This window comes from Lygodium microphyllum, chromosome 5 (genome assembly GCF_053477565.2).
Source record: "Lygodium microphyllum isolate KBCC chromosome 5, Lygodium_microphyllum_v1.1.10, whole genome shotgun sequence".
NCBI classification, from domain to species: Eukaryota; Viridiplantae; Streptophyta; class Polypodiopsida; order Schizaeales; family Lygodiaceae; genus Lygodium; species Lygodium microphyllum.
Window position 1 is genome coordinate 141,178,001 of NC_141139.1, and position 26,072 is coordinate 141,204,072.

The 26,072-nt window shown below is 42.7% G+C and overlaps 1 protein-coding gene across 5 annotated transcripts in view; it reads left to right on the forward strand.

The window, feature by feature from the left end:
- Window positions 1-26,072, forward strand: part of APD2 (RING/U-box superfamily protein) — a 62,837-nt gene that overhangs the window by 14,272 nt on the left and 22,493 nt on the right. For all 5 annotated transcript variants that reach the window (XR_015690944.1, XM_087678446.1, XM_087678448.1 and 2 more), the window contains exons 5-7: window positions 9,947-10,066; window positions 10,184-10,280; window positions 10,390-10,464. Coding sequence is in view for 4 of the 5 variants with exons in the window: in XM_087678446.1 (XP_087534572.1) it covers window positions 9,947-10,066; window positions 10,184-10,280; window positions 10,390-10,464 (292 nt within the window). In the remaining variant the exon portion in view is untranslated. The remainder of the gene's footprint in view (window positions 1-9,946; window positions 10,067-10,183; window positions 10,281-10,389; window positions 10,465-26,072) is intronic.

Below are 26,072 nucleotides of genomic sequence, written 5' to 3' on the forward strand. Positions count from 1 at the left end.
CAGCCCTCCACTCTTTCCTTAATCTTGTTTTTGCAGGTTTTAGGTTTTATCAGCTTGCTGCCCATACCCTGTTCACGGAGGACATCTCAGCCCTTGCTATCCATCACTATTCCCTATAGTTTGGCGCCTATTTCCAGCTCTCCACACACTAATTGCTGCTGTTTCTGCTTGGCGACTGACTGTTGGTCATCTGCACTGCTGTCGTATAGGCTACCACGTCAGCAAACTGCTGCGTTTGCAGGCCCCAGCTGCTGCCCTGACAGTTTTCTCTCCTGTTGCAGTTGCTGCAGTCTTTCTCTCACTTGTCAGCTGTCGTTTGTAGTTTTCTCTCTCCTCACAGCTGCACTTAGCAGTTTTCTCTTTCTACCTGTTGTGCCTGACAGTTTTTCTCTTCTCAGCTGTCGCCAGCCTCCACACTGCCTGCATTTGCTGTCTACCTCTCTCTACAATGTGCGTTTTCTGCACTCTCTCTCTAGACTGGAGTTTGTATCAGATCTAGCTCACATTGTTGCGTTTGTTGGTGTTCGATATCCGGAGGCTACCTTGTTGCGATTCGGGATTTGCTCGGAGTACGATACACTCTCTAGCTCATTGCCCCTACCCTGATCCTTGAGATATAGGAGTTCGAGGTTCAGTATTCATTCATTGCATAGTGTGTTTGTTGCATGTTTTTATCTTCAGATGTTGTACGTAAGTCAGATGATGTTGCAGGGCCGTCGAGACCTCCATCAGGGATGGGCCCGCTTTTTGGAGAGCAAGATTCAGAGTATGTTCAATTTTTTTAGGCTCTTCTATCCTCTCCAGCGCAAGGTACTTTTGATTCGTCTTTTGTGCCTTCTTCTTTTATCTCTTCTGTTTTGCAATATATTGGTAGAGATCATGTGGAAGAAAGAGTCCAGTCTATTGACTATGGAAAAAGTCCTCTTGAGGACCAATTATACGCACTTCAGCTTGTGGAATAGTAAACTTTGGATCAGACACGGCCAGTGGCCACGCCTATTGATTGTACTGTCCACTTGTCGGGTCCACTTGTCGAAGGATACCCTAGGACAGCCCTTTGATACACACACCTATCGTTCTGTTGTAGAAAAATTTCTTTGGTTAATTTATACTAGGCCAAATTTAGCTTACTCAGTTAGCATACTCAGTTAGTATTTCACATCACCTAGGATGTCACATTGGATTGCATGTCTTCGTGTGTTGCGTTATTTGTGGTGTACTTTTTCTTATGGCTTGACATATGGTTCTGGTTTGTATGAGGGATGTGAGGTCCATGAGCCCTTATCTCACCTGCGGTGTCGCGTTGTAGTGGAGAGTAGGTTGATATTGCGCCATCCCGTGCTCGTAAACCTTGTGCCTTGTGCATTCGCATCGTGTTATGCTCGCGTGCCTTCGTGCTGCCTTCACAATACACCCAGGCCCTCAAGAGGGGCTCTCCGTGTTTCCTCATGATATGTTGAGATACGTTTCCGCATGCTTGTGAGCACGTCGATAGGTGGGTGATTCCCCTTGACGCGGGCTTTTGCGGGTGGGTGCAAGGATACACTGATTTTGATTGGGCAGGAGATCTTGACACCCGATGTTCCCATGGCGGCTACCTCTTTACCTTGGGTATGGCTTTCATTTCTTGGCAAGCTGTAAGCAAGAGACGGTGGCGGTTTCCACGGCCGAGGCTGAGTACCGGGCTCTTTTCGATGGCACCACCAAGGCCATCTATTTGAGAAGTTTACTGGCGGCACTTCACTTTCCATGTGACTCTCCCACAGTTGTCTGCTGCGACAACTAGAGTGTCATTGCCCTTGCGGGCAATCCGATCTTCATACCGCGGACATGGCATATAGGAGTGCACTTTCACTTTTTCCAAGAGCAGGTTGAGCTAGGGACTATTCACCTAGAGTTTGTGCCTTCATCAGATAATTTTTGCAGATATCTTGACCAAAGCGGTCAACCGGCCAGTTCTTCAGTACCTATTATCCAGGATCGGCTTGGGTACACCCTCCCCTACTTCTTCAGCTTGACGGAGAGAGGATGCTTCCCTCTTGCTTTCCCTTTCAGTTTGAGAGGGGGCGGCTTCTACTCTTGATCGTGACAGTGATGATGCTTACAATTTTTAGACATTACATTCACTTATTCTTTTGTATTGTATTATGGACATTTGTAACTTCATCCGGACTGTCAGGATGACTTGATTGTAAAAGGGCACTTGGACAAGTGAATAATTCCCATGTGAGGATACTGTCCCAATGGCACCGTTGTATAGCATTTTGCATGAGCATGACATCTTGCATCTGCCTTGCATTATCCCATTCATTGGCATTCTATTCACATGTATTTGTGTGCATTTATCCCTTTTCGGTCTTTTGGAGTGATCGACTCTAGGATCGACGATATTCATAGCATAACACATGGCAGTTCTTCTAAAGGCAATTTCCCTATCCTTGCTTGCTTGCTTTGCTTGTCTTGCTAAGCCCACCATCCTCTTTTTTGCCTCTCCACATATTCACCACATGATTGACGCATACACACACTTTTATTATCCTTAGGCACTTATCCTAGTCAGTGTGAGGGATTAATATGGGTTTAAAACTCTCTTTATCTTTTTCTATTTGTCACTTAATCGGCTGCTGTCCCTATAATACTTATGTATTTTCAAAACACTTTAAAAAAAAAAAACACCAAACAAGTCCATTGATTCCATCCGCCTTTGTAGGACTTGATAGGCCCTTGGGCAACCACCGTGCACCCTTGGGCAACTGCCCTGGCCTCTCTGGGGTGATCACTTGGACTCCCTTGGTAAGATAACCATTGCCTCTGTAGTCTTGGTAGGCCACTGGGCAACCGACGTGTACCCTTTGTCCGATGCCCTGGTTGCTTTGGGGTGGGACGCCTTGGGGTAAATCAAAATTTAGGCTTGCTTACTTTTTTTGCCCTATTTTGGGTTTAAGAGGGGTGTTATGCTAAGAAATGCACTTAGACACTTAACCAGCCCCAAAACATGTTTATTTTAGGCTTATTTTAGCCAAAACCCTAAAACAGGAAGCGGATCGAGAGAGTTAAGTGAGAGAGGATCTAGAGCCCTAATTTTCTATAAATTGGCAGTCAGCCCTCCACTCTTTCCTTAATCTCGTTTTTGTAGGTTTTAGGTGTTATCAGCTTGTTGCCCACACCCCGGTCACAGAGGACATCTCAGCCCTTGCTGTCCATCACTGTTCCCTATAGTCTGGCACCTGTTTTCAGCCCTCCACATGTTGATTGCTGCTGTTTCTGCCTGGCAACTGACTGCTGTTTATCTACACTGCTGTCGTACAGCATGCCACGCTAGCAAACTGCTGTGTTTGCAGGCTCCAGCTGCTGCCCTGACAGCTTTATCTCTCCTGTTGCAATCGCTGCAGTCTTTCTCTCACCTATCAGCTATCGTCAGCAATTTTCTCTCTCCTCACAGCTGCGTTTGGCAGTTTTCCCCCTCTACCTGCTGTTCCCGACAATTTTTCTCTCCTCAACTGTCTCCAGCCTCCACACAACCTGCGTTTGCTGTCTACCTCCCTCTATAGCCTGCGTTTTTTGCACACTCTCTCTCTAGACTGGAGTCTGTATCAGATCTAGCTCACATTGCTGCGTTTGTTGGTGTTTGATATCCGGAGGCTGCCTTGCTGCGATTCGGGATCCGTTTAGAGTACGACACACTAATCCTTGAGATATAGGAATTCAAGGTTCAGTATTCATTCACTGCATAGTGTGTTTGCTGCATGAGTATCGTATTATTATTAGTCATATCATTTCATTTATTCACTGTGTTCATTGTCTTTGAGTTACCCTAACCCTAATCCTAACTGTGTTCTTTTATCAGACTGTGCTTTGTCATATGGTTTCTGTCTATGCTTCTGTGTTAGGGTATTTTCTTTACAAGACTATGACATTCGATGTATCTGGTGATCGATCTTTTTCATCATACCTAGGCCTTGTAACCCTTTTGAGTTGTATGAGCCAAAACCCTCTCTTGTTTCTTCCTTTGTTGTGCAGAATCCGGATGATTTTCAGTATGTTAACTTTAATAAAGGAGGCTCTTGAAGCAGATACCCTTCCTCAGGTGCATCTTTGCCATCTGTTTCATTTGAGCAAGTAAACCACACTTCTTACCATCCCACTACCAGCTTCTCCACATTCTGATCTACTCATATCTTCATTCCAAAACCTGAGATTACAATCCCCTTTTGCCCAAAGCACACTAGGGATTGGATCTTCCATCTCTGCTCCTAACACTTTCTCTTCTTCATCCCACCATCTACCTATCCTCCATTCACTTCACCTCTTGGAGCATCGTTAGGGGGAATGCCATTCTTTAACATTGTACCTTTCACATACTCCCACTTTACTACATACTTTTACCTTGGGATGACTGTGATTGGTATCCCCCTCACTACCAGTGGACACTCACAACCCCCTTGTACGACCTTTTAGAAGCAGGGATATCCTACGCAAGGATTTCCATCCTCTGCTCCACGTGTCCCTATTTCTCTACCATGGGCTCATCATGTGGTTACTATGCCCCCATGCCCACCTTTGGGGTCACTGTGCACACTTCTCATATGCATTGTGGGCACTCTGGGATTCCTTCCCAAGTGTACTCCGCTCTCCCACCTTATCCCCTCTATTCACCCTATTCCCCTTATACACCACCTCCTTCTCCTAGCACTACCACTCCTGTTGCAACAACAAAAAATGCCTTCACGAATAAGACTTATTTTAACGGGTTGAATTTCACCACTTGGTCGAACTTCATGCAACAAGTGCTTGAATCTTAGGGACTTTGGGACCTTGTTGTTGGTATAGAGCCTATGCCATAAGCCTATGTTGGATCCTTGATAAGCTCACCCTGGTCACATCCGTCAATGGAGAGCTTGCAATGCTAAAGCCAATGTTGAGTTAATGTAGGGATTGCTTTTTGAATTTCACTCTCAATTACAGCATTTTCCCTTCGCATTGGAGTCATCTCATTGATCACGATGTAGCTCAAGATTGCACTCAATGTATCAATCTTGATTTTAAGCTTGAATAGTTTTCCATTAAGAAAGGGGATGATCTGAAAGTTAAGTTGGTTGAATATCAACGGTTACTCTTCGAGTTTGCTACTATTGGCTCCCTGAAGTTAGATGACGATCAAGTTATGTTCTCTTGAATAAGTTGCTAGACAAATACTTTTATTTTATCTAGCACATTATCTCACTTTTTAGATTGCCGACCTTCTAGGGGTTTTGAGTGCTAGTTCTTGTGTTATGTGAGGTTGCATCATCAAGTCTATAAGAAGTCCTTCACACAGATCTCTTTAGAGACGTGAGTATTGGTTGCCTCTTCTATGGAAGGGGAAACCACCAGTAGCAAGAACTCGCAAGATACGAAGGCAAGTCAAAACAAGGGTGACACCACTTCCTTTGACGGAACTAAGAAAAAACGACTTGTTTGACAGCAAATTCCTAAGAAAATAGATTTTGCACACACTACTAGAGGTCGGGCCATGTGGACGAAGAGTGTCATACCAAGGCTCAAGGTCTTCCTCCTAGAAAACCACTGCAAATTGCTGCGATTGCCTCCACTTTGGTCGGCCAGTCCAATGGGACTATGCCTCCCGCTATTGCACCATTTGCTCCATTTGTCCCACCGGCTATTGGATACGTGGCATGTGGATAGCCTCAACAGCCTATATCCTTCACTACTCACGAAGGTTGGTTGATCGGTTTGCCAGTGACTCACGTATTGTACTTTGTGTCCTTTCCTAGGGCATTCATTGCATATTCTAGGACCCCTTGCTCACCTTGCCGTACATGATAGTGGCCACACACTTAGCCTTTTTTTAAAAATTAGACTTCTATTGTATACTTACATTCTCATTACATTGCACTTAGCTTTGCTTTCTTTTATTTTTAGTTTTGTTTTTTAAATCATCTTACTACTCACCTTTGTGCTTGCAGATTTTGATCTCTTTTGCAGGGTTTTGAATTTAAGTGAAGGGCTCACACGCAAGTTTGCACCCGTCCTTCTTGAATCGGAGACAAGACCTACGCACTGTTCCTTTCATGGTTTCATTTACTAGGAGTTTTACTTTATTATCAGCATGGAGGCTTCTTCCCTTGCAGTGGATCGTGTAGAATCTCTCTCGATGTTATCATGGTGGTGACTTCTATCCTTGCTCTTCTAGTAGGGATGCTTTGTCATCTTTATCCCCATGGTTCTTGACACTCCACAAAGATTGACATTCTCTGGCTCCTCTTCCTTCTTCAGCCTTGATATCTAGGTTGAGAGGAGGTTCCTACCCTTCTTGGTATTCTATAGGCTTCAGCACTTGTCTTCGATATTGGCCTTCCCCCCCTGTTGTACCTTTCCCTATGCATTGCATGATCTCATTAACTTTGTACTAGGGTGCTTGGGCAAGTGAATAATTTTTCCAGGAGGGACACTGTCCAAGTGGCACCTGTTGTATGAGCATTCTTTAGCATGTAGCATACTATGTATTCCATTGTGCAGAGCAGCATTGGATGATTCTAAGTTGTTTCCTTGATGGATTACACCACCATCCTTCACATGATACTTCATCATTTTTTCCTCGTCATTGATATCCTTGAGTGGATGGGTTAGCTTGTATTGTTTTGTGATGTGTTTGGTGTATCATCCCTACTCCCTTCTTTTGGATCACTGTCACTTAATCAGCCATGACCCATAAAATTCACCTTAAATCCCCCCCCCCCCTTAAAAAAAAAAAGAAAAGCTCAATGTGGTTCCATGTGCCTTTGTAGGGCTTGGTAGCCCATTGGGCAATCGACGAGCACCCTTTATCTGATGCCCTGTGCTCTCTAGGGTGACTACTTGGACTCCCTTGGTAAGATAACCATTGTCTTTGTAGTCTTGGTAGGCTACTGGGCAGCTAACGTGCACCCTTTGTCAAATGCGTTGGTTGCTTTGGGGTGGGATGCCTTGGGGTATACATTACCCACCTTCCCTTATAGGCTCAGTTTTGGGCAAGTGAATAATTTTCCTACAAGGGACACTGTGCAAGTGGTACGTGCTGCATGAGCATTCTTCAATGTGTAGCATACTATGTATCCCATTGTGCAAAGCACCATTGGATGATCCTAAGCTGTTTCCGCCGACGTAATAAATCACTATCCTTCACATGATACTTCACCCAAAACCCTAATTTTTTGGGGTATCATTCAACATCTATTAATAGATTGGTTGCCCACCATTCAGCCCCATTCTTTTAGTGCTGATTTCAGCCATTAGCCTTCTATGTGGTGGCCTACTTTTCATGACTCTTGCCACTTTTCCATCAGCCCTTGCAATGCCTGGCACCTTCCTCCTTGGTTGTTGTCTATTGTTTGGCGCACTCCTCCTTGCTATGTTTGGACTCTTTTGCTATCACCAACACTCAGTTTGTCACCTCCAACTTGTGATTGGACACTCCAAGTAACAGTTTGTAGTGGTCTCCCACACCTTTCGATGATCTTCTATAGCTTGCGTTTGGCCTTCATCACTCTAGCTGGCTGCTGGTGACACTACTACTCATCCAAGCGTTTCCTACTCAGTTGTATTTGCAGCCTTTTGGTGTCGCCATCTTCCTCTTTCATCTTCCACAGTTGTTGCCGGCATCCCTAGCATCTGTTGGGACTACGTTTGACAGTCTTCCTCTCTCTGACACTTTGACTGGTGGTTGCAACACTTGGGATCCATCTCCGGTGGATGTCACTCTTTGACACTGCATTGCTTTGCCCTTGGGCATTCTGTACACTCTTACATTCATTTACAGCATTCATTCACTTCAGAGTTTCTTCTCTCTGTGTTTGTCTCTGTGTCTGAGTTTTGCATTTTGCGTTTAGGGTTTGAGTTTTGCTCATCTTCATCTGAGTCTTTGTGTTTCAGTCTTGGTCGTACATGCTGTATTTTCTCATACAAACCCTAGCATATCTTCACAGGAGATATATATTTATCAACCTTCCAATGGGAAAGGATGACCATGTCTACTATTTGCAAAAGGCACTCTATGGTTTGAAGCTAGGTCCTAGGGCTTGATACTAGTAGATCAAGTAGTTCCCTCTATAGGAGTGGCTTTTGCCAATTAGGCCATGATCCCAACCTTTACTATAAGGTTGAGGGCTAGAGACGTGTCCTTTATGTGGATGACATAATCATTACAAGGAGTGATTCACAAGAGAGGTGAATTGGATGGAGGAGATTCTATGCTAGGAGTTGGACAAAACCAACCTCGGGATTCTCCATTTCTTCCTTGGTCTTGAGATTTATCAGATGGCACATGGCATTTTCATCTCACAGCACAAGTACATCTACAAGTTACTTTTGGTGTTTAGTATGAATCGCTGAAGTCCATATCTTGCCTAATGAACCTAGAGTTCAAGCTTATTTCTATAAGAGATGCCCTTCTAGATACCACTAGTTATTGGTGCATTGTTGGCTCCTTGATCCAGCTCATTCATGCAAGACCAGACATTACTTTTGTTGCGGCATTGTTGTTTTCTTTTATGAAGACTCCTATACAAGCCCATTGGAGAGCTACTTTGTGTATGTTGTGCTATCTATGGGGACAAGATCCTATGGGATCATGTATGGAGAGGGTACCACACTCCCTAGATGTAGTGATTCAGATTGGGTTGGAGGTGTTGACTCTTGACACTCCACCACAAGTTTTGCCTTCTCCCTTGGATAGAGAGTCATCTTAGCAACGAGAAGCAGCCTATTATGGCATTATCTTATATGGAGGTTCAGTATTGTGCCCTTTGTTCTACTATATAGGCAGCAATTTGGCTTTGCTGGATGTTGGCGGAGATTGGCTTTCCATAGACCTATAGAGGTACATGTGGATAACCAAAGTGCTGTGGCTTGAGCTAGTGGTGGTTTACTGTCCCATGATAGACAATGTTGCAGATCTCTTCACGAAGCCTTTGTCTTAGGCTTCAAGGCTTCCATGTTTCATCATATGAGATTGTTGGGTCTTCAAACATTCCCCAAGATCTAAGAGGGGGTGTTAGCATGTATTTATTCATATCTAGTCCTTTAGGAATCGTCCTACCCCACCCTTGTTTAATTGGAGATTGATTGCTTGCTTGAAGCAAAACTCCTTGTTAGTAGTCTATTTTAGCAACAAGGTTCTCGATTGCCATTTAATGGGGTCAAGCAATTGATGATGAGGCTTTGTCAGCATTTCTACGTGATCTTGACCAATAGATCCAGCGGGAGTGTACAATTAGAACTGAAGATGTAGCAAAGAGCTAGTACAAAACTTACACATGTGAAACAATGGGGGCAAGCCCAAGTAAGCACTAGAGAGGTGTCTAAACCTCAACAGTCTAGTGGTGTCAAGACCCCATAGTAGGAGGATAACTTGTCATCTTAGAAGGGAAATGAGTGTAAGTCATCCAAATCCTGGTCTCAAACCCACAGTAGCACGGGAACTAGGTCTCCTAAAATAAGAGATGTAGGGCATGCTTCTGAAACATTTTCTTCATTTTTTTTGTTTCTTATCCACCCAAGGCCCCCTAATTCTAGGGCCATGAGTAGATATTCAGGAGTGGATCTTTCATTTGAGCTAGGGGCAGCTTTCAAGATTGTGTTTGAAGTGTTAACTTTGGCTTAGAGTATAGTATCTGCTATGTAGATGACGATACTCACTATTAATGTGTTGGACGTTGAACTTTGAATTGGGTTATGCTTTTTATGCTGTTATATATCTGCTTTGTCTTGAATGCTTCTGATTGGGCATCATAAGTCTGCTGCATCTGTTGTTGCATAGAAGACCTGTTGGTCAAGTCTGTTAGGTTGTAGATGAAGGGAGAGAGGGTTTCTTTTCCCACAAGTGGAAATCATGAAGGAGAGAGGTTGAGGAAGTTCATTTTCTTGTTGTCATTGAGCACATCGATTTTTCTTTTGTGTAACTCAAAAGGTGACAGAGAAGGAGCAAACAGGGCCTATGTTATATGGCTTCTCATCTCGTCCACTTCTTGGTCTTCGATCCTCATGGAATGAATCCCATGATGTGCTTCTTGACCCAGACTATCATGAGGTAAGTTTTTACTTGGTTAAGCTGCTGAACTCTTTTGCAAAGCTTAAATCCAGCAACTTAGAAATTAATTGTAATTTGTACTGGTTGCGTATACATTTATCTTGTTTCTGTAACCAGGATTTTGGTATATGGCTCAACATGGGTTCAAAGATTCGTGTAACGTGCTTTATTGAGTCAAGTGGCTTTTTTAGTATTCTTCTAACTATATCAGAAGGTAGCATGAGTTTTCTATGCATCTTGTGTTTCTCTACATTTTAGTAAGTGAATAGCATGCACCAGATTGTTGAATATTGTTGACCGTATAGTTGGCTGTCAAACTTCAGGATACAATGGTTTACAACAATGGATTCAAGATCCGACAAATCCAAAGGCAGCCTCAGCATGGAAAACTGTACATGGTGCGCTCAGATATTTCCATGAATGGAAGAACTTGGACTTGTGATTTGTGTTGGATGTTCATTTCAGTATTTAAACCCTTTTATACACAGCATAAATACTATGAAGGCGCCAATGCCTTGTCTGACACAAGAATTCCGTTCCTTATTTGATGTCTTTATAGCCATCCTTGTATAGATTGTTGATCTCATAGGTATGAGTTCTTTTTGATTCCTTAATGTCTCCACCCTCAACCTTCAGGCCAGGATGCTAAATTATTGATGTGATTTCCCATCTTCCATGCAGTGTCTTAAGTGCTAGAGACAATCTTCAGGAAGTAAGGAGCAGCAGTGTCTCTTATGCAGAATTGTTCTTAATCCCTCCATCATTGCATGACAAGAAAATGTTCAAATGGTACATGAGCTCATGTCTGTATTATCTTGTTGTCTTTCTAGAGGCAAGGTATATTTAATGTTGTTGATCTTGAATTTGCAAACATGTATTGCTGCACAAATGAGTGGTATGAGACCACTCTCTATGCAGACCTTATCCCTGCATGTACTACAAGGGATCATGAAAATCCAGTGCTGTCATGGCAAGGGCAAGGTGATAGGATAAATGATGCAGATTCAGTTGGAAGCCCAGAATGCAGTGGTGCATCCTCTCCACATGCCCCACTTTGCAGGAGTCAGGATCCGTCCTCGTATTTGCCTCTCCCACCCCCTTTCCTCTCCTACTCACAACATCTATGTTGCCTTGAACAAGCTCAAAGCACAATGGGACTAGAGGGAATGCTTATTTTTTAAAGCACTCTACTCTTAAAGCTCAAGCTAGCTCTTACCTATCTGGCTTGTACTCTATGCTCCGAGTTGGCTAGTGCACTCTTTACTCTCAACCAAGCAATGGAAGCATGCAGAGATCCACTAGAGCCTAGGTGGCGGCCTACCAGAGGTGAGGGGCTACAGATGGGAAATGACTTGCTGCTCCTGGGCATGATCATGAGACAGGATTGTAGGGTCAGGAGGGGTGGCAGTTTTACATGGAAAGTAGAGCTATAGCACATTGTGCAAGTCATGTGGAGAGATGAGGAGGCTTGCCTCATGTGGATCTGGATACATATGGATCGTCCACATGACAGATATATTGCAGCATGCTACTTCGCCCTAGTAGGCTTTGCATGTGCTACCTAGGGGGAGGAGTCACTCTACCTATCACTTTATGAGAATATCATGCATTACTCCAACATAGGAGATGTTCTACTAGGTGGGGATTTTAATGCATGCACGACACAAAGATAGGTACCATTCTTTGAGAGCGAGGATCCTTGCTTCAGATTAGATGGGACTCAAGAGGATATCATAGGATAGTGCAAAGTGCATAGGCTATGGAGACCACCGCCTCTTGGCTCTAGGAGGTGCATATGGAGTAGCTATTCTTAATGGCCTAGCTAGATGGTCGAGATTGGATATTGTCACATGTCGTCTACATAAGCAATGAGCATGCATCTAGACGATCGAGAGGAGGCCTCCCTATAGGATCTATACGGAGGTTCCGAGCAAGCACAATGGATTATCTATAAAGGTCCTTACCTCTCATCCCAAAAATATGATCTTTTACCATCTCCCCATACCCCACTGTAGTAGTTGTAGATCATGCCTACCTTCATTTCAACATCAACTACTGATATGATTCTATCCCACCATGGAGATACTCTCAACGATTTTCCTGGTATTGCTTTACTAGTTGTAGATCATGCCTACCTTCATTTCAGCATCAACTACTGATATGATTCTATCCCACCATGGAGATACTCTCAACGATTTTCCTGGTATTGCTTTACTAGGTAGACTGTGAATGCCTACTCCGACCATTTGCATTGGGCCTTGTAGGGCATGGATCCATGCATACAATTAGAGGAGTTCATGACACAACTCACTTCCATACTCCATACCTTGGCTACCATATATTGTTCTCACACTCGCCCTCCTCTCAGCCCTTGGAGCAAGAATGTCCCATAGAATAGTTTGTACAATGAGGGACGTTGCGAAACTTGTGCTCGCCTCCAGTAGAAAGAAACACGAGGGACCTATACATAGGGCCAAGTATGCATGATCTTTTGCCACCTAGTGCCGAAGAAGAAGAGGGCATACTTGGCCAAGCTAGAGGATGATTTTTATTAGCTATTCTTGGGACAAGAAAGCAAGGTGGCGACCTTGCCTAATAACTAGCTACTAGTGCCCATTCACAATTAATGTGCTAGCCCCAATGGGGCATCTAATGGCCCCAATATTGATTAGCCTTGGACTAGCATTACTTTTATTAATTAATGCCTAGTTCCACAATGTCACCATTGGACATTTAATGGCCCAATTACTGGCCTAGGCCCTAAAGACACGTAGTATCTACAAGTACTTGCGCGGCATAGCTTTGTACAACTTTTGCCAATGCCACCCAATGTTCCCTTGGGTTACTTAGGCTGTCACGGTGACTTGATTGACTTGCACTTCACATGTATACAAGTTCATAATGTCAAAGCTAAGTATTAAAAATACATCTTCTCATGATAGACCTCCCTCTTAAAATCCTTGCAATCATTTGATTGCATTGCAAGCTGACAAAAGCAAAAGGGTGATGAAGTGGAAAAAGTATAGGCATCACATTCAAAGAACATCAGCTTGCTATTGTTCATACTATGCTACTGCCACTACATACTAAAATGTGTAGCCAACATAACTAAGTCATGGCTAACCAAAGGTAAAGCCTAACTATTGTCAGGACCATGTGGGATGTACCCATTAACTCTAAACCACGTGTTTTGACCAAACAACCATAGTAAAGTAGAAACTAATCATAAACCATGGCTAAACTATCAATGGTATCTAATAAGACTCTATTGTCCATAAAAGCTTGGTGAATATCATTGAGAATTGATGATCATCCCTTGAAAACTAGCAATTATATAGTTTCAGAGCCGTGCTAAAAAGTATATTTTCAATGGGCCCTGAAACCAGGCAACAACATTTACTAGAAAACTAAGAAATGCAAATTAACTCACAATCTTGGACAATGGATACCTTGTTGGCCCCAAAATTGGTGTCGCTTTCGGTATTTCTTTAACTTGAAGAAGTTGATGTACAATGGGATTTTCTCAATCCCTTTCGGTATTCCAACTCTCCTTGCTGTCCAAAATGACCAGCAAGTCTTCAATCTTATTTGCCCCTTGATTCCGATAGTTAATTGGCCTTCACTCACTTTGATGGAGATGGAAAATACCCCAAATTCATTGATTTGCTAGTCCCTCCACCTGAATTTGATTGAAAACAACTTCAGCCCTGTTGAATCCAAGTCTTGGAGCTTCCAATTTCTGGCATGCTTTCCAAGGTTGCTGCTAAATCCTAATTTTTGCTGCAGATTAGGGTTTACAGTAGAGAAATCTGAAATTTCTCAGCTTCTAGTGATCTCAATGTAGTAATCTTCGGAGTAAGGTTGTGGAAAATCCGAGAGATGAGAGAGAATGCTGAGGAGAGAGAAAATTCATACTTTTTTCTTGAAGAATTGAAGAAAATTAGTCATTTACTGTTGCTGCCTTGTCTCAACAACCTATGCTATCACTTGCCGCTGATTGGTGTTTTCCTATCCTTGGCTACCTCAAAAGGTTCTTCAATGGTTGTGAATCAGTCCAAAAGTGTCTCCTTCCTCTCTCTTGCAAGTTGAATGCATAAAAAATGCCTCTCTCTAGCCTCCAAAGACGTTTTTCAGTCTTGCATGGGCATTTTTGACAAGCAGCAGTCTTTCCAAATGATTTTTCCAGCATTATCCATAATCAAATATTAATTTTCAGTTTTTAAATATTAAAAATTAATCTAATAATTATTTTGGTATCCACTTTTTTTTTGATTGGCCAATAATTGAATTGGCTAGGCAACTTTCATTCTTGAGTGTTTGTGTGTCATCTTTGACCATTAGACTCGCGTTAGGTATCATTAAACATCACTTTTCTAGTGTCACTAACTAACCCTCAAGGCAAATGAATGACCTAGGCCAACAATTGGCACCAGATACCACCAAGTCCTTGTGTAGCATAACTTATAACAACTTTTGCCTTTGACATCCTCTGATTTTCTCGAGTTCGGGGCTAGTAAATTGACTCTAACCCTAGTTACACCTCACATGTGCAATGTTTACTTAACTATGCGATTAAAAATTAATCTACATGTTAAGTGAGGTTTTAAAAATACATGTCCTCATGATAGGCCCTATCTTATCCTCTTTAATGTCTAGACGGGGGTTGACTTTTTTGTGGAGATAAAATTGTCTCTTGCTTCATTATTAAAGAAAATCAATGCACGCTGATCCCCTTGATCTTCCCCCACTCCTTGCAAGGCTTAGTAGCATCATCATTGGGCTGATCACTAACTACATCAGGCACCAAAAAACCAATGTTTTGGGCTTTTTGCCCTTGGAATCTCCCTATTTTAGGCTTTTACAACCTATTGCCTATTGGGATAGTCTTTTGCCACGTACTTCTCCTATTCACATACAAAGCATTTATTTGCAACCCTTTAATTCTCTATGCTAGATCTGTCCCTCTTCTCATCCTTCGATAATTTTTTGGATGGCTTATCATCATTAACTTGGAAGCCCGAATCCTTTCTGTGTAGCAAAGTATCAATTGTTCTTGCATTGGTATGTGACCACAGCTATCTATCTTGGGATTTTTGTGTAGTGTAATGGGCATCCCCTTCAACTACCCTCCATCCGAAAGTGACCACATATCTTGGGATTGTTGTGCAGCGTAATGGGCATGCCCTTCATTCTACTCTTGAACATTTATACCACACCACACCCATCCCGCCCCCCTTGCTCCCCCTCCTCTCCTCTCCTTGCTCGACTCAAAAGAATCGGCCTCTTAGACGCACGAATTTCCATCTTCTATCTTTGTTGTACCATCTATCACTCCTCGGGTCACTCCCATGCAAGAATTTCCAACCTTTGCTTGCCATGCCCCCATCCCTTCTCCTTGGGCTACCCATGCGACTAACGTGCCCATGCCTAGTCAGCCCATACCCACTTTCGGATCTAGTGTACTCATATTCCGTATGCATGGTGGTCACTCTTGGGCTAATTCCCAAGTGTACTCACTCCTTGCCCTAACCCTCATTTAACACTATCACTCTTGTTGCTTCGGCGAAGAATGACTTTACGATAAGACTTGTTTTGATGGGTCAAATTTTACCACTTGGTCTAACTTAATGCAACAAGTGTTGAATCTCAAGGTCTTTGGGGCCTAGTCATTGGTCTAGAGCTTATTGCAAACCCTTGATTAGCTCACCTTGATCACATCCATTAATGGAGAGCTCGAAATCCCATAGCCAATGTTGAGTTAATGCTAGGACTACTTCTTGAGTTCTATTCTTAGCTACAATACTTTCCCCTCGTACTCGAGCGTTGGAGTCATCTCCTTGACCCCTATGTGGCAAGAGATTGAACTTGACACACCGTCTCAACTTTGAGCTTCAAGAGTTTTCTTTTAAGTGAGGGGATGTTCCAAAAGTCAATCTAGCTGAATATAGACTGTTACTTGTTGAGTTTGCCATTAGTGGCTCATTGAAGTTGGCGGGTTATATTCTTTCTAAACAAGTTGCTTGAAAAATACTTCCAATTTATCCACTCCTTGCCCTAACCCTCGTTTAAAACTACCACTCTTGTTGCTTCAGCCAAGAATGCCTTCACAGATAAGACTTGTTTTGACGGGTCAAATTTCGTCACTTGGTCTAACTTAATGCAACAAGCGTTGAATCTCAAGGTCTTTGGGGCCTAGTCATTGGTCTAGAGCCTATGCCAAACCCTTGATTAGCTCACCGTGATCACATCTATCAATGGAGAGCTCGAAATCCCATAGCCAATGTTGAGTTAATGCTAGGACTACTTCCTGAGTTCTATTCTCAGCTACAATACTTTCTGTTGGGTGTAAAGGCCCTTCGCTACACTTCCCGTGTATATATTTTACTTGTACATGTGACCGCACTCTTGCGGGTGTAAATGTACCGTACCCTAAAACATAAATACATTCTTTGATTCTCTGTGTGTGCCACACTGGTATACACCCAACTCAAGTCTCTACTCTCTCTGCACTCTCTACTGCTGAACACACTCCATTCTCGCTGCGCACACCACTTGGGCATTTTCGCTTTCCTTCAAACTGGTATCAGAGCTTTGGCTAAGGCGTGTGCGCTTCCCGGAGCCTGTGCGAGACATCGCCAGCGCTTCGCTCGTGAGAAATCAGCAAGTCGTCATCTCTGTTGGTCAGGCGAGAGCATGCGCAAAACAGGCGACAGTGCTGCAGGCTCGTTTTTGCTCAGTCTGTAACCAGACAGGTCAGGCACAGCCATTCCAGGTCAGCACAGGTCAGGTCGTCATCTTTCCAGGTCACGTTTCTGTTCAGGACAGTCAGGCGACAGTGTTCAGGTCACGTTTTACACAGGCGACAGCTGGACAGACAGTCGCCAGGTCAGAAACAGGTCAGCGTGGACAAGCAACAGCCAAATCTGCTCAGCGACAGTTAGGCGACAGCTGACGTGGTCAGCGTGGACAGGCGACAGCCAAATCTGCTCAGCGACAGTCAGGCGACAGCTGACGTGGTCAGCGTGGACAGACAGCAGTTCGTTTCTGATCAGCGTGATCAGTCGACAGGTCATGACAGTCATTTTTGCAATTTTTTGTGACTTCTCACACTAAAACGGGCCCCGGTTCGTGCGCGCAAGCACAGTTCTCAGATTTGCTCAGATTTGAGCCAGAAAATTTGGGGCTTTTCCAGATTTAGTGCTGTTCATGCATAATATAGACATCTGCGTCAAAATGCAGACATTGTGCGCGTATAAATTGGGGATTTCGCCAAATTTGGTGAAATTTTGCTCGTTTGAGTAAGATTTCTCAACATTGGACCCATAAAATTTGGGCCTTTTGTTGTATTGGTGAAATTTTGCTCAGCCAAGTCAAATTGGTTGACATTTGTGCACACTTGGACCCGGAAAATTTGGGGCTTTTGCAAAATTTTATGAAATTTTGCTGAATTTGCCCGTTTTATGCTCTCGGGAACATGTATTAATGCAATTGGGGCAGATTTATTGCAGAAAATTTGGGGCTTTTCACATTAGTGATGTATTTTGAGCCGATTTGTGCTTTGACAGTGGAATTACAGCAAATTCACTGCTAAGTGGGAGAAATTTGGACTTGGGATGTATCAAATGTTATGAAAAGGCAGCTTCTCTTGGTACATGTATTGCTAAATGCTCATTGTGCAGTGAAACAGTGGCACATACAACACTTGGGTTATTGCATTTGGGCATTACGGTGATGTATTATTGAAGTGGGAGCTGTCTTGTATGCATATGTATCAGATTTGCTTTGTGTATATGCTGTAATCAGCCCTTTGGACTGAAATTACAGCAAAATATCTGCTTCTTGGGCACACTTTGAAGTGCAAGTTTGTGTATTTGCTGTTATATATAGCAACCTTTGCTATTGGCTGATTGCATTCAGTATTCTATTGCAGAAATTTATTGCGGAAAAATGGCTGGAAGTGCATCCACTGCTGACACAAAGAATCTTTTTGAGATTCGCAAATTTGATGGCAATGGCTTTGATCTTTGGAAAGATCGTATGCAGGGTATCCTTTTTCTGAAGGATTGTGAAGATGCTTTGGCAGAACAAAAACCTGTTGCTTTGTCAGATGAAGATTGGGCTAAAATGAATAAAAAGGCCATTACTTACATCAAAATGGCAGTTACTGATGATATCTTGGTTGATATCAAGGGACTCAACAGTGCATATGTAGTTTGGGAGAAACTCAAGGCTACGTATGAGAATACTACTCCTGTTAATCAGGTCCATCTCATGCAAAAGTTAGTCAACTTAAAGCTTGATGAGTCTAAGCCCACCTAAGAGCATTTGGCTGCATTTACAGGTATTTTGAGTCAGTTACAGGATGTAGGCTTGCCGGCTTTTGATCCTAAGCTTAAGGCTATCTTCTTGCTCATGACTTTGCCAGATTCATGGGAAGCATTGGTTGTGTCTTTGAGCAACAACCCCAACTTGACATTTGATGGTGTACGTGGTTCTATCCACAATGAGGAGATTAGATGCAAGTCTAGTGGAAAAAATAGTGGATCAGCCTATAATGTTAGAGAACGGACAGAAAAGAAGTCAAATGCTACAAATAAGCATAAAAATCGCAGCAAAAGCAAAGAAAAATAGCAAGATGTCACTTGCTATCAGTGTGGACGCAAAGGGCATAAAAAGCCTGATTGCAGGTACTATAAGAAGGAGCAAGAACGCAAGAAGCAGGCTAATGCAAAAGGCAAAAAGAATGAGAAGGATAGCAGCTCTACCCCTAAAGAAACAGAAAGGCAAATATGGTATCTAGTGTTGTCATTGAGGAGATAGAAGAAGATAAAGATGTTGATTTGTTGGTTGCATCTTCAGATCCACATGCTATGACAGTGGAAGACATGTATATCACTAAAAGGGATGTGATAGATGCCTTGTTATCTGCTCATGATGGTTTGTCACAATCGTGGATTGTTGACAGTGGTGCCTCATTTCATGTAACTCCATCTCTGGAGTGTTTTTCTACTTATGCAGCAGGTAATCTTGGAAAAGTTTACCTAGGGAATAATCATGCATGTGATATTGAAGGAGTGGGCACCATACACCTAGCTCTTGAAAATGGCCAGGAATTGATTCTTCATGATGTTAGGTATGTACTTGGCATTAAGAAGAGCTTGCTTTCTGTTGGGCAGTTAGATAGCAGGGGTTACTACACTACCTTTTGGTGGTGGAATGTGGAAAATACAGAAAGGATCTATGCTGGTCACTAGAGGTGGTAAAAACGGAACTTTGTATTATCTTCATTGCAAGGCACTTCGTGGAAAGTTTGTTGTAGTTGCAAAAGTACAGTCACACATGGAGCTATGGCATAAGCGTCTTGGACACATGAGCCAAAAGGGTTTGGATGCACTTTCTTCACTTGGAAGAGTTGATGTGAAAAACTCAAAGCTTGACTTTTGTGATAACTATGTCTTTGGAAAACATGTAAAGAGTTCATACTCTCATGGAGCCTCTAGGAAGGCATGTATCTTGGATTTAGTCCATTCCGATGTATGTACCATGCCAATAAAAACTCATAGTGGTTTCTGTTATTTTGTGTCTTTTATTGATGACCACTCTAGAAAGCTATGGGTTTATTTGCTTAAGGAGAAAAGTGAGGTGTTGGATGTTTTTAAAAGGTTTTATGCATTTGTTAGTACTCAAAAGGGCTTAAAACTGAAATGCATAAGAACAGATAATGGGGGAGAGTACGTATCTAAACAATTTAATAGTTTTTGTGATGAAAATGGGATTAAACGAGAGCTTACAGCCCCTTATAATCCGTCATCTAATGGTGTGGCTGAGCGAATGAATCGCACTTTATGTGAGAAGATTCGGTGCATGCTGTCCACAACTAATCTCCCGCAATTGTTTTGGGGAGAGGCACTTAAAACCGCGTGCATATTTGCAACTGATCTCCACATCGTGCACTTGATAGTGGCATCCTTGAAGAGGTTTGGTCTGGCAAACCTGCTTCATATGACCACTTAAGGGTCTTTGGCTGCAAATGCTATGTACATGTGCCTATTGATAGTAGAACCAAACTTGACATGAAATCCCTCAGAGGCATTTTCATGGGTTATGGAGATGATGGTGAAATGGGTTATAGAGTTTGGGTTCCAAGCATGAAAAAGGTGCTACGCAGCCGAGATGTGGTATTTAATGAATCAAAGCTGCTGAAAAATGCCACATCTAGTGATGTAGACAAAAGGAAAGTGAAATTCCAGCATGATCAGCCACTTAAACAGCCATCAGCCACTGAAAATTCAGCTCCATTTGATGCTGGTTATGATAATCAATGTGTCATTGTTGAGTCAGATGCAAATGGGCAGCAAAGGGATGCTGAAAATCAGTTTGGGCAACAAAATCAGCATGCTGAACATCAATTACAGCAGCCTGAAAATTTATTACAGCAACCTGAAAATGCAGTTCAGCAGCCAAATAATGAGGTCATTGACATTCCTTTGGATGTAGATCCATTGCCTGATAACACAGATTATTGGGTGAGAAGGTTTACACGTGTCAGGAGACCCATACAAAGGTTTGATCCCTCTTTGGACTGCATTTTACTCACAGATGAGGGTGAGCCTCTTACATATAAAGAGGCATTGTCATGTGAGTTAAAGAAAAAGTGGGAGCAAGCTATGCAGGAAGAAATAAAGTCATTGTATCAGAATAATACTTGGGATTTGGTTTCATTGCCCAAAGATAGGAAAGCTATTCCTAACAAGTGGGTCTACAAAATCAAATGTGTGGATGGCAAACCCAAATACAAAGCCAGGCTTGTGGCTAAGGGTTATACTCAGAAAGAGGGGATTGACTTTCAGGAAGTCTTTTCAACTGTTGTCAAAATGACCACTCTTTGGGTATTGTTTGCTATTGTTGCATCTATGGATCTTGAACTTGATCAGATGGATGTTAGAACTTCATTCTTGCATGGTGATTTAGAAGAAGAGCTGTATATGAAACAGCAAGAGGGCTTTGTTTTGCCAGGAAAGGAGCATTTGGTGTGCAAGCTTAAGAGAAGCTTGTATGGTTTAAAACAGGCTCCTAGATAGTGGTATAAGAAGTTTGATGCCTTCATGCTCTCACATGGGTTTAAAAGAAGCAATGCAGATCACTGCTTATACACAAAGAAGGCTGATAATGGAAGCCTTATTATCCTTGTGCTTTATGTGGATGATATGCTTATTGTTGGTAAGCATAAGAGCCAGGTTAATGCATTGAAAAGACAGCTGAATTCAGCCTTTTCCATGAAGGACTTGGGTGCAATTGAACATATTTTGGGCATGCGTGTGACGAGAGATAGAGAGCAGAAGCTCTTATTTCTCTCACAAGAAAAGTATATCGACAAAGTGCTTGATCCTTTCTCTATGACAGATGCTAAGTCACTTGGTGTTCCATTACCACCATACCTTAAGCTTAGCAAAGCCGATTGCCCAAAAGATGACATGGCAGCCAACTCTATGAAGGGTGTTCTTTATGCTTCAGCTTGTGGATCACTCCATTCTCGCTGCGCACACCACTTGGGCATTTTTGCTTTCCTTCACTTTCCCTGTTGGGATATAAAGGCCCGGTGCAGGCGACGACTGGAACGATGGGACGTGCAGGCGACCTCTGTGGGCGGTTCGCGTGATGGGCGACAAGTTGGTGGCGCCGGTGGGCAAGCGTCAGGCAAACATGACAGGGTCGCGTGATGGTTTGCGACGTGGACAAGCGGGCGACGTGACGCGAGGGGGGTCAACGGACCCCCCACCCCCCCGCCCCCCTGCTGGTTAGTTCCTTCATTTTTTTTTCAAAAACAAATCAAAATTTTCTCTAATCCCCTAATTACCGCTTGCCTTGGCGGGTATTCACACACCAGAGGCACAGTTGCAAAATTTGTGTAAATCGGGCCACAGAATTTGGGGCTTTTCCCAGATTTGGCATCATTCATGCTTGTCAGTGACTTTTGAGTCAGAAGTTGCAGTCATTGCGTGCGGTGACCTTAATTAAATTGGGGATTTTGCAAGTTTTGTCGAAATTTTGCATTTTTGGGTTAAATTTCTTGACATTGGATCCTAGAAATTTGGGGCTTTTCATGTATTGGCAAAGCTTTTACTCAACTGGGTCAGATTGACTAACATTCATGCAATTTTGTACTTGAAATTTTGGGGATTTGCGCAGAATTTGGTAAATTTTTGCATCTTTTGCCCGTTCAGTGGTGGTTGGTTATTGTACAAACAATAGAGATTTATTTCTGGTTGAGGAAAAACAGCAGGTATTTTGCTGGTTCAGCTTGTGCTTCCGCAGATTAGTGCATTTACTCTTGTGTTCGTGATAAAATGGTTGCAACTTCTTCCAGTCCAGATTAGGCTTACATAAAGATGGGTGTCATTGATGACATTGTGACAGACATTAAGGGTTTAGACACAGGTTATGCAATATGGGAGAAGCTGAAGACTACTTATGAGATCATCACACCTGTTAATCAGGTGCATTTAATATGCAAGTTGGTGAATATGCGATTGGATGAGTCAAAGCTTGCAGCTGAGCACTTTAGTGCTTTTACAAGGATTCTAAATTAGCTCAAAGATGCAAACTTGGACTTTGATGATAAGTTGAGGGCGATCTTTTTGATCATGACACTGCCGGACTCGTGGGAAACCTTGGTGGTTTCACTCAGCAATAACCCGAATCTCTCATATGATGGGGTGAGGGGTTCTATCTTGAATGAAGAAATCAGACGTATGTCTAGTGGAGAAGGCAACAATTCAGCTTATAATGTAAGAGGCAGGGCTGAAAAGAAAAATGCATATGCAGGGTAGAAAAACAGGAGCAAGAGCAAAGGAAAGGATAAGAGTGACATTACTTGCTATCATTGTGGTCGGAAGGGCCACAAGAAACCTGATTGCAGGTACTACAAGAAGGAACAAGAGAGAAAGAAGAATGCAGGAGATAAAAAGAAGAAAGAAGAAAAGACAGATGCATTGGAGACATCCAAAGGCAAAGAAAAGGCCAATGTGGCCTCTAGTGTGGTCATAGAGGAGCTTTCAGATACAAAGGCTGATGTATTTTGTGTAGTTGATCATGATGCCATTGTATGTCACATGCATGATATGCAGATTACCATGGCTGATGTGATTGATGCACTCTTGTTTGTTGATGATGGTGTCACTCAGACTTGGATTGTAGACTCTGGTGCCTCTTTTTATGTAACTCCATGCTTGGAGTATTTTGCTATGTTCAATGCAGGCAGTCATGGAAAGGTGTACCTTGGAAATAACCATGCTTGCAGCATTGATGGGATTGGTACCCTACACTTGTTTTTAGACAATGGCCAAGAGCTTGTGTTGAAAGATGTCAGATATGTGCCTGGCATTAAAAAGAGTTTATTGTTTGTTGGTTAGCTTGACTTGCATGGCTACACCACACAGTCTGGTGGTGGTTTGTGGAAAGTGAAAAAGGGTTTCATGCTGATTGCAAAAGGAACCAAGAAGGGCACATTCTATTGTTTGCACTGTAAAGCCTTGAATGGCAAGTTTCTTGTAGTTGCTGAAATTTGCAGCCACTTGGAGTTATGGCATAAGAGATTAGGCCATATGAGCCAAAAAGGACTTGATGTCCTTACCTCTCTGAAGAGGGTTGATGGAAAAGGCTCTAAACTTGATTTTTGTAACGAGTGTCAGATTGGAAAGCAAATAAAAAATTCTTTTTACTCTGGTGTCTCTCGTAAGTCCAATGTCTTGGACTTGGTGCATTCTGATGTATGTAGTATGCCCGTGAAATCGTTAGGTGGTGCTGCATACTTTGTCTCCTTTATTGATGACTGTTCCAAGAAGATTTGGGTGTACTTGTTGAAAAAGAAAAGTGATGTGTTTGCTGTTTTTAAAACTTTTCATGCATTTGTGACCACTTAGACAGGTAGAAAGCTGAAATGCTTGCGAACTGATAATGGGGGTGAGTTCACATCGACTGAATTCAAGTCCTTTTGTGACTTGTATGGTATTAAGAGGGAGCTTACAGCCCCTTACAGCCCTTTTTCAAATGGGGTGGCTGAAAGATATAACAGGACTTTATGTGAAAGATTGCGGTGCATGCTGTCCACTGCTAATCTCCCTCGTGCATTTTGTGGAGAGGCACTCAAAACCGCGGTTCACATTTGCAACCGCTCTCCAAATAGGTCCTTAAATAATGGCATCCCTGAGGAGGTTGGGTCTGGCAAATCGGCCTCATATGACCACTTACACATTTTTGGCTGTGATGCCTTTGTGCATGTTAGGAATGAACTGAGGAATAAACTTGACCCAAAATCTACCAAAGGCAACTTCATGGGCTATGGTGATGAGGGTGAATTTGGCTACAGAGTGTGGTTACCTCAGTCCAAGAAAATTATTCACAGCCATAATGTTGTGTTTAATGAGGCAAAATTGCTGAAAGGCACTCTAGCCTCTAATGAAGATTTGAAAAAGATGAAATTTCAGAGTTTGCAGCCACCCATAACTTCAGAAAATGAGCCTCAAGGTGTTGTACCACAGGCTGAAACTGATGATCAGCCGGTTACTTTTGAGCCAGATGATGATGGACAGCAAATAGAAGCACAAGGAGGTCATGGACAGCAAGATAGGCTTGCTGATTATGAAAATGCAGGTGCTGGAAATGAAAATGAAGGTGCTGTACAGCATGAATAGTATGCTGAAAATGGTTTACAGCAGCAAATGAATGCTGAAAATAATATACCTCATGATGTAGACCCAATTTCTGACAATGTTGATCATTGGGTCTACATGCGTAAGAAGGCAACCACATAGGTTTGACCCCTCCTTGCATTATGTGATGCTTACAGATGAGGGTGAGCCTCTTACATACAAAGAGGTCAAGTCATGTGAGTTCAGCAGTAAGTGGGAGCTAGCTATGCAGGAAGAGATTAAATCTCTATATGCAAATGATACTTGGGACCTTGTGTCATTACCAAAGGGAAGAAAGCCACTTCCAAACAAATGGGTGTACAAAGTCAAGACAGTTGATGGGAAACCCAAGTACAAGGCAAGGCTAGTTGCCAAAGGTTATGCACAAAAGGAAGGGATTGACTTCCAAGAGATCTTCTCACCTGTTGTGAAGATGACCACTTTACGTGTTCTTTTTGCTCTTACTGCTGTTTTGGATTTAGAGCTGTATCAAATGGATGCAAAAACAGCTTTCTTGCATGGTGACATTGATGAGGAAATCTACATGAAATAGCTTGAGGGCTTTGTAGTTCTTGGAAAAGAACAGATGGTGTAAGCTAAAACGTAGCCTGTATGGGCTGAAGCAAGCACCACGGCAGTGGTACAAAAAGTTTGATACTTTTATGCTATCTCATGAGTTTACATGCAGCATGTAGATCATTGCTTGTACATGAAAAAGGATACGGATGGCAGCCCCATAATACTTGTTTTGTATGTGGATAATATGTTACTAGCTGGGAAAAGAAAGACTAGCTTGGATGGTCTAAAAAATCAGCTGAAATCAGCTTTCTCCATGAAAGATTTAGGAAATGAGAGCATATTTTGGGCATGAGGATTCGTAGAGATAGAATGCAGAAATTGCTGTTTTTATCTCAAGAAAAGTACATTGGAAGGTACTGGACAGATTTAACATGGCTGAAGCTAAGCCTTTTGGGGTACCCTTACCTCCTTATCTCAAGCTTAGCAAAGCCAACAGCCCGAAAGATGACGTGGAAGCAAATGCTATGAAGGGAGTTCCTTATGCATCAACTTGTGGCTCTCTTATGTATGCTATGGTTGCTACTTGTCCAGACATTGCTCATGCAGTGGGAGTTGTTAGCAGGTTTATGTCAAATCTTGGCAAAGCATATTGGGAGGCTGTCAAGTGTATTCTTCGATACCTTAAAGGTACACAAAGAAAAAGTATTTGCTATGGGCAATATGCACTTAGTTCATAGGGTTATTGTGATGCAGACATGGCAGGTGACTTGGACACTCGTAGGTCCACCAGCAGGTAT